At 45.8% G+C, this 10,000-nt stretch overlaps 1 protein-coding gene across 1 annotated transcript in view; it reads right to left on the reverse strand.

Annotated features, from left to right (window-relative positions):
- dgkh (diacylglycerol kinase, eta) overlaps positions 1-10,000 on the reverse strand; it is a 56,648-nt gene that overhangs the window by 22,326 nt on the left and 24,322 nt on the right. The window contains exons 6-9 of the mRNA XM_087170225.1: positions 7,011-7,115; positions 4,772-4,904; positions 1,370-1,476; positions 919-1,071 (exon numbers count right to left, since the gene is read on the reverse strand). Of these exons, the coding sequence (XP_087026351.1) occupies positions 919-1,071; positions 1,370-1,476; positions 4,772-4,904; positions 7,011-7,115 (498 nt within the window). The remainder of the gene's footprint in view (positions 1-918; positions 1,072-1,369; positions 1,477-4,771; positions 4,905-7,010; positions 7,116-10,000) is intronic.

The raw sequence follows: 10,000 nt of genomic DNA on the forward strand, positions 1-10,000 counted from the left end.
ACACACACTTACACACACTTACACACACTTACACACACACTTACACACACACTTACACACTGGGAAATACAGACAGAAACACTGTAAAATAACTGATTAGGTCTTGAAATATGTGAGACAGAAAGAAATGTGATATATGACCATATGTGTCTCTACATCAGGCGTGATGTCACCATATATCAGGTGTGATGTCACCATATATCAGGTGTGATGTCACCATATATCAGGCGTGATGTCACCATATATCAGGCGTGATGTCACCATACATCAGGCGTGATGTCACCATATATCAGGCGTGATGTCACCATACATCAGGCGTGATGTCACCATATACTGTATGTCTATAAGGTTAAAGCCCAAAGCTGTGGAGCGCAGCATCTGTAGACATCAGCAGCTCACTGAAACTCACTTATCTTTAACTTGAACTCACTCTGACGTTCTGCACGTTGCTCTGCACTTATTCTAAACCTCTTCTCACATGATTTATTATTCTATTCTTTATTTCCTCTCATTTTACACTCATGTCTTTTATTCATGTGAAGCACTTTGTGCTGCGTTTCTTGTATGAAAGGTGAAATAAAGTTTATTATTATTATTATTATTGTTATCATCATTACAGACATACAGACATCCTCTGGATCTATGAAGATATAAGTTTATAATATATATGAAATACTCAGTAGTTTGTATATGTACATATATTAAAAATATCTATGATGGACTTTCATATTTTACATGTACATATATTTTATATATGGAGATTCAATATATTATATTTGTGTACAGGCTGTAAGTCTCTAATAGAAAACTGATGGAGGGACAGGAAGTGATCTGCACCAGGAGACGTTCCACCAGCTTCTGTGTGATGATTTTAATCCTCTTTAAAGTTTCTTCAGATTCTGTTCAAACATTTTAAACTTCATGTTTCAGTGGCAGAAGCCTCACCATAGCTTTACACCAGAGGCAGCGCCAGTCCTGCAGTCTGAGCACGCTGCCACACGTCTTATCACACACGGCACACTTGGCACTGACGGGCAGGTTGCCTTCCAACCACTGGTGAGGCATCGCAATCTGTAGGTTCCACACACACACACACACACACACACACACACACACACAGTTCAAACACACAGTCTCTCTTCTCTCTCAGAGCGATGAGTCCATGAACTGTACGTGAAAAGGATTTAGTGGCTGGAAGCTGAAGCTCTGCATCAATATTCACTCTTTAAAATTAGCAAATTTACCACAACACAATGAAAACACTTCAGTATTCCCCCAGAAAATCAACCATCAAATGTCAGAAAGCAAGAGTTCCTCCACAGTTCCTGAAGATCTGTCATAAAGGAAAGACTGTTGACGTGAAACTTACCCCGTCCTCATCCTCAATGATGTCCTTCCCTATGGAGGCCAGGGTGGTCCACTTACAGTTGTTGGTGGCTCTGACGGCACAGCGTTTGTGGGCTTTGAATTTACACACTGAAAAACACAAGCGTTCAGCACACACCTCCGTCAGTCTGACGTTCTCCACCTGTAAACCTCAGCAGCTTCTCTGTAAATCAGAGCTGAACAGGGCTGTGACCTGCGGTCAATGCACAGACGTGTCACACGTCAGTTTAAAAAGCTAATTCTACATAAAATGAATGTAAAATGCAGAATTTCACAGATCCTGACACTGACGGATGATTCAGGGACGGACACGCCCCTGTAAGTACAGAGCTTTAATGAATCCAGCCCTAATCAGATGTCAGTGGGCGTAATTACTAACTTCCCTGATCCTGTGCTGCATATACGTGTCTGACGGACGAGGACTTTGCTCCACACCACAGCAACAGGAAGACTAACACAGACCTGAACCCTGGAACTGGACCACACAGGAACCAGACGGGTCCAGCTCCACGTCCAGAATAACCTGCTGCACTGACACGTCTACACAGCTCTGTGTGAAGCTGAATACCTGCGTCAGGTGATCATTAGCACGTCAGCAGCTGAGGACAGAGCCGACCACGTGATGGTGATGATGATGATGATGATGATGCTGTGTGTTTTTCCTTCCTCCCTGTACTGACAGACCGACATGAAGGCGAGCGGCGTTTCACGCAGAGCTCAGCCCCGGTTTCTAACAGACACTGCGTCTGTGCACGTGACGTCACACCACGTACAGTGTGTGTGTGTGTGTGTGTGTGTGTGTGTGTGTGTGTGGATCAACAGAAACACTGAGCATCAGACAGGGCGTCACTGAGACATCATGTGAGACGGACGGCCTGAAACAAGAATGGCCGCCGCTCTGACTGTCGCCGGAGGAATAAAAAAACATTAGTGAGAGTTAAAGTTGCTGTTATGAGCCAGGCTAGCAGTTTCCCTCTGCTTCCACTCTTTATGCTAAGCTAAGCTAACCTAGCTCCAGCTTCATGGTGCTGTCGATCCTCTCATCTGACTCTTGTCCACTAATAAACATTCTTCCTAAAACGTTGAACTTTTCCTTTAAAGTGAAGAACAGTAAGATGATGGTGGTCTTATATAAATCCCTCAGGCTTCAGTCTGTGCACGTGAAGCTCGTCACGCGTTGGGCTTTAATGTGTTTACTGCAGGTGACGGTGAATGAGGAATTTAAATGTGAGTGTTTCTGATGAAGATGTATCAGGAGACGCCCCCGCCTCGTCCTCCATTACAGACGAGCCACTTAGTGAACTCATGAATAATGTCTGCACTCTGGGGAACTTTGCTTCTTAGCCACCCCACCCTTACCCACACACCACACACACACACACACACACACACACACACACACACACACTGTTGTCATGAGGCAATCTACACAAGATATACAAATCAAGTCAAAGTCATATCCGGGAGCAACAATCGATGTTTCAATCTCGTCTCCCACTAAATGCTGTTAGAGAGCATTAGCAGAACATTAAGAGAATCCAGAGGACATGATACCACTGTCTGTTGATGGCCAGGCTAGACCAGACCAGACTGGAGGAGAACATTGTGTGTGTGTGTGTGTGTGTGTGTGTGTGTGTGTGTGTGTGTGTGTGTGTGTGTGTGGGGCTAGGTAGCGTGAATCAATCCCTGCCGAGCGTCCTGCTCAGGAAATCGAAGGGAAATTTAAGCCGTGTTGATTGCTGTGAAACTGTTTGGCTGGCTGCTCTCGACGTTTAATAGAGACACTCTCACCCCTCCTCCCTCCCTCCCTCCTCCCTCCTCACACACTCTTGGCATCACTCTGCTCCTATTGGATTGTACTGAGAGACTCCTGTGCTCACCGTGGATCTATAGATCTATATGAAACACAACAGCTGTGTTGACGTGTCGCGGCCTCCCTAACGTTGACCCCATGTTTTGATGAAGCTGCGATCTCAGCTGCGTCTTCCTGTTACAGGTTCTCTCAGGACAGTGGAAAACTTCATACTCTGCTATTTTGTACATTTTTGGAAATCTCGAACTGTACGTATCATATTATTATGTATCATTTATCTTTCTCAGTATTTGTTACTGACACTGTTGCTGTGTGGGACGAGGGTTTGGGGCCGGTCTGTGAGCTTTACCTGGAGGGAAACTTTGTATGGGCTCCAGCTTCGATCAGCATTCATGTAAACACAACACCGCCCTTTTCCTGCTGTGACGTCATTCAGAGACACTGACGACACACCTGTCACCTGTCCAGCACAAAGCTTCCTCTGAGAGCGAAGCTGCAGCTCTGACAGAGGTTTTAAAAACAACAATCACGGATGGAAGCGTCTCACACCGAGGCTCCGACACCGACAGGAGCCACAACCTGAGGATGAGACGTCACACGTCTGTTTTCGTTAGCACGGCGGCTAACAGCTCACTCACCGCACTAATTCATGCAGATCAGTCTTCTGAATAAGCCTGAAAAATTCTGTGTGTCTTGATTTAACCTGCAATCCTATAACCTGACAACACGATGTGGTAAATCCAACCGGCTGCATCACACCTGATCATTGGTGTAAAGAGGGTGTGAGTCTCTTTGTTTAGACTCCTGCTCTGGATATGAGAGGGTCTCATTGTGGAGGGTAATGAGCACTGAGTGGAGAGGCTCTCACTGCCTTCACTCACACACACACACACACACACACACACACACACACACACACACACACACACACACACACACACACTCTCTCCCGGGCGAAACATTAGCAAAATTAGAAGGAGAGGATATGCAGATGGTGCTCATTAAGGTCTTCTGCCTGTCACTGACACTCCAACTCAAAGAAAGCAAAAAATAGCATCAACCCCCTTTTCGCCTTAACACCCCGACTTCACTGCTCCCTCACGGGCGAGGTGAGGAGATGTGGCGTCACTCACAGCAAGAAGAAACACTAAAATAAAATCCAAACGGTCTAGCTAACACACGTCCATCATGCCCGTGCCTGTGCGGCGTTAAATGGCGGTTCGCCACCAGCTCTTCTCACTCGCTCTACTTGAAGCTAACGGCTTGATTGGTGCCGCGCTGAAACAAAACTAGACTCACGCTGGCTCCGGCGTACCCAGCCTGCTCCACTTGGACAGCCGTCCGGACAAAGAACTTTCTCACTGCAACCACTCACGATCCACTTACTCAACATAGTCATAAACACCTTCAAAAAAAGATCCTATAGAGCTGCGACAGAGTGAGAATCCATCAGTGGTGAGACGCAGCAACACCGTGGATTAAAGGCCGTTACATGAGAAAACACGTGTGTTAGACAGTAAACGTGTCGTGTTGTGTTTGGGGTGTGTGTGTGTGTGTGTGTGTGTTACGTACCTTCACAAGAGAGGCCATGAGACGTGACCCCAGACAAGCTATCTTTACAGACGTTGCAAAAGGTGGGCCGTGCGTGGGAGCAGGCGTACCAGTTGTGCATCCCTGAGAAATGTTCCACATTAAACTGAGCCGTCTGGCAAAGGAGAGGTTAAAACAGGGTTGGCAGCACATATCATGATAACAACATATACGGATATATCATGTCTACTGTAGCTTTCATTACATATCACTGCACGTTACTGTTACTGGTTGTTTTCTTCATAAGAAAGTAGAACATTTTCAAATATAAAAGATAAATGCATCATTTCAACATTTTCCTGCAGCAGAGACACATCAACATCTTTTCACATTCACTCCATTCATTCCTTGTGTGTTATTTTTACTTAATAAAAATAATTCACTTTCCCGTATGAAAGGTGTGTGTCCATGTGTAGTGTGATTATAGATCAGCTCTAGCTTCTATATTAATACTGTGAAAGTATCAAAGCCTCAGTCCACAGAGAAATGCACACAGCCTGTATTCAGAAACTGAGCCTTAAAACCAGCCGTCAGGACTTCTGGAACTTTGTGATGTCACAACAAAGCAGTCACCAAGCCCCGCCCACCTGGACCCACCATCCAAACCTTGCAGGATTTGGTTTCTCTGAGTGTTTTTACCTGAAATCTGCTTTATTTTTATTGGATCAGTCAGAAAACAGTCAGACAGAGTTTACAGTTACTGAATGTTGGATTTCTTTTCATTATAAATTAATTTCTCATATATTTTTTTCTTCACATGCAGCTGCTACAATGGTTAAAAAATATATTTATAATTTTTCATGTCTGTGTCATATTCAGATTCAGCCTATACATAGAAGGTGACGTTGCTGGTGTGATGTCACTATGACATCATCAGGTCTTTTCTGTGTTTCTGCTGGGAGACGTGTCACGTGAAAAACAGACAAGAGACTGAATCTCTACACGTGACGAAGCTGCAAGGCTATCCCGTTAACATGGACGCCGAAATCAAAAGCAAGACGTTCAGCTGCCGTGACGCAGACGCCACGCATCCAGTGTGAGTGGCTCAGAGCCTCCTCTCTTCTGATTGGCTCACTGACCTGTTGTTACTAGAGCTCCAGAGAGAAGCCTGAGAGAGGAGATGTGAAACTACACTGAGATGGTTTTTATATCTTCTGATGGAAGAGAAAAGAAGGGCTCCACAGGAACTCCCTGACTGTCTGAAGTGACTCCTGGTCAGGTAAAACTGGCTTCTATATATATTAGTGTACGGAGCGAGCGCACTGTGGAGGCGTGGTGCACTGTAGGAGTGAGAGTGGCTGTTGCATCTGGCGCAGCGTCGGCACAGTTTCATAAGTCGACTTGTAACAGGTGCTCACACTCACTGCTACATCAGAGAGGACGCTAATTAACCGCCGTTGTGTCGGCGTCTTGGTGAGGGGCGTGTGCGCGTGTGTGCATGTACGTGTGCTCGCACACACGTGTGTGTACTCTGTGGCGTGTGAGCTCTGGGGGTGCTGCTGCATTGCAGTGCAATAATGGGGTGAGGGATGGGGTCTTATATAAGATTTCCCTCCCAAATCAAAGCCATTAAAATGCAGCACTGCTTCCTCCCAGAGCTCGCCACAACCCGTCACTGTCAACACACACACACACAGACACACACACTCCGCAAACTGTTACAGGAGGTTCTGTGATAAAAATGTCACAGTGGTTTGTATGTTGACGTTGTGCCGTTGGTTTGATTCCTAAACACACAGTGAGATAACGAGGACGTTAAAACAGACTCAGTGTCACAGAGTAAAGAAACGGGCTGTTGTAGAATCAGACATGTGCTTTGTGACGGTCAGTGTGTGTGTGTGTGTGTGTGTGTGTGTGTGTATGTGTGTTTGATACCGACTGTACTGTACAGTTGTGTACCCGTCACTGTACATGTGCATCCATGAGCGCCTGTGTACATTCACCGCTGCATCAACAACTCCCCACAGCTCTCACTCCCACTGCACTTCAACACCAGGACTTTTATTTTGTTAAAACCAGAAACACTGACGGAAAAATTACAGAGTAAAATCTCCAGAGGAGGAGACGCCTCAAAGCAGCTCCATTGTTCCTGCAGCGCTGAGCCCATCTCTGTCTTCCTCCTCTTTATCTCTGCGCACACACACACACACACACACACACACACACACACACACACACACACACACACACACACCTGTGTTGATCAGAGAGGGGCTCTTACCTCGTAGTGCTCTCTGGACTGGACGGACTTCAGTGAACTGATCCAGTCCTCCATCTCTTTCCTGTTCTCAGCACAGAGGATGAGTCTACGGAACGGAGTGATCACCTGGAGGGAGGGAGGGAGGAAGAGATACTTCAGCTCAGAAAGTGAGAGAGTATAGAAAAAAGGAAAAGAGAGATAAATGTTTCCAGTGTGTTCGTCCTTCAGCCTGCGGAGCCTCTGAGAGGAGGGAGAGATCGGCTCCGTCTTTAAGGAAGAGGAAGGATCAGAAGCCCCCTCCCTCTTTCCTTCTCTCTCTCTCTCTCTCTCTCTCATTAACTGTAGCTCACTTATCCTCTCACACCTTCTTGAGTTGGTCTTTTCTTCCGCTCAAGCATTTCTTCCCTCCCTCTCTCTCTCTCTCTCTCTCGCTCTCAGCTCCTCATGCGTTGAGGCAGATATGTGCTGACAGGCGAAGCGCCTCAGTAAAGGCTAAGAGCTTCTCTCCCCCCTCCCTCATCCTCTTCCTGTGTGTGTGTGTGTGTGTGTGTGTGTGTGTGTGTGTGTGTGTGTGTGTGTTTAAAGGACAGTCTCCCTGTAGATAACCCTACAGACACACACCACCCTTTCAGCGCCCCCATCACTTATTGATGCCGCCTCCTCTCTTCTTTCCCTCCGTCTCTTTGTAACTCATCGTGTCCTCATGTTATCTCTGTTCACCTTAGTGAGGCTGATCTCTCACACACACACACACACACACACACACACACACACACACACACACTGAATGCAACATCACTCTAATCAATATCAGTCTTCTTTGGTTGTCTGTGCGAGGTGTTTCTTCCCTCTGTGATAAGATGTTTCTGATGAAGTCCAGTCAGTCAGTTCAGTTCGCTGCAGCTGCAACGCTGTTTTCTCTCTAACTAAAGTCACACAATCTAATGATACATGAGCCCATAAGGTATGTTACTTTAAACCCCCCCCACCCCCCCACAGGAGGAAAACTTTATTTATAATTATCCATTCTTACATGAGGTAAACTGTCTGGCTTAATCTCTACTAATGTATTTTCTGTTTTACGCTACAATGTCAATCAGTCGGTTTCATCAGATCAAATAAAGTTTCTCTGGGTTCGTACCAGACGTAAGGAAACACCTTCAGGACGCTACAGAGGCATCACATGTTCTGTGAGGTCACACTGACTGACTGATCGCTGACTGACTGACTGACTGACTGATCACTGACTGATCAATGACTGACTGACTGACTGATCGCTGACTGACTGATCAATGAATGACTGACTGACTGACTGACTGACTGACTGATCACTGACTGACTGATCAATGACTGACTGACTGACTGATCAATGACTGACTGATCGCTGATCAATGACTGATGACTGACTGACTGATGACTGACTGACTGATCAATGACTGACTGACTGACTGATCAATGACTGATGACTGACTGACTGACTGATCAATGACTGATGACTGACTGACTGACTGACTGACTGATCGCTGACTGACTGATCACTGACTGACTGACTGACTGATCGCTGACTGACTGACTGACTGACTGACTGATCAATGACTGACTGACTGACTGATCAATGACTGACTGACTGACTGATCAATGACTGATGACTGACTGACTGACTGACTGATCAATGACTGATGACTGACTGACTGACTGACTGATCACTGACTGACTGACTGACTGACTGTAAAATGAAAAGTCAGTAGAACATGATCCACAGACTGAATCATTAAAATGTTTATGTATAAAATATTTGTGTTAAACACAGAAAACGTTTCAAAGTAAAAGAATCTTATTGACAAAGAAAAGCAAAAGCAGATTATCAAAATATTCAATTATTAGTTCAATTAATTCTAGTTTAATTTCCTGTCAGTGAAGGGAGGGAGTAGCGGCTGCAGCTCTACAAGCAGACGTGAGAAAGATTAGTGAAATAGCTTGAAGTCATCAGGAGGTTCCTTCAGGTTCTCCTTGTGTTTCAATGAATAATCTGAGGCTGATTGAACTGATCTCAGACCTGCTTTTACCAGAGATCAGGTTTCACACGTCTGTAGAGAAGCTACAACACAAACTGCAGGAGCCAAAATGTACCATTTCATTTACCAGCAAAAAGCCCGTGAGAGAACAGAGCCACTAATGAAGACAGAGAAGAAGAGCGACGGTGACAGTGAATTACATGAGAAACTCTGAGGTGTGATGAATCTCCGCGTCGCTGCGAGCTGAACACCGCTCCTTCTTCTTCTCCGTCTCCGACAAAGCGCTCATTGATTTTTTTCGACGCAGCGTTTCGGAAACGACCAACCTCCACAATCTGAAGCCGCAGGTTCAGCGCCGCTCTGTCCGTCCATTATTAAACCCATTCAGGACATAACTGGATAAATGTGCAGCCGTGTCACATCCTGAAGACTCAACACCAACAGACATGGAGCCCAACTACAACGACCTGCCTGTGTGTGTGTGTGTGTGTGTGTGTGTGTGTGTGTGTGTGTGTGTGTGTGTGTGTGTGTGTTGATCACCAAAATCTAACCATCATCTTTGGTTCCAAGTGAATGTTTGTGCCAAATTTGAAGAAGTTCTGTCGAGGTGTTCTGGAGATAAAACAATATGGCTCCTCTGACTGTCGACGGCGTGGAGGAATAATAAAGTTAAAGACGTGAACGCATCACGACTCACAACAAGTTTCACTCTCCAGAACCTGAGGCTTCTACAAGGTGTTCAAACAGCAGGTGTGTGTGTGTGTGTGTGTGTGTGTGTGTGTGTGTGTGTGTGTAGCAGGTCATTCACACAAGCAGCAGCAGCAGGGCGTCACTTGGCAGCGGTGTCAGAGCTGCAAAGAGGCAAAGAGGCAAAGAGACGAGCAGCAGCGACAGCAGAGAGTTGAGAAAAGTGGGCGACACGAGAATCGATTTTGAATCTAATCCTGAGATTTTGTGAATCGTGCTCCTCTAATGAGAAAATACTCTGCTCACACT

Source organism: Seriola lalandi, unplaced genomic scaffold (genome assembly GCF_002814215.2).
Source record: "Seriola lalandi dorsalis isolate HSWRI2012SDOR001 ecotype SW California unplaced genomic scaffold, Sedor1 jcf7180002054936, whole genome shotgun sequence".
Lineage (NCBI taxonomy): Eukaryota > Metazoa > Chordata > Actinopteri > Carangiformes > Carangidae > Seriola > Seriola lalandi.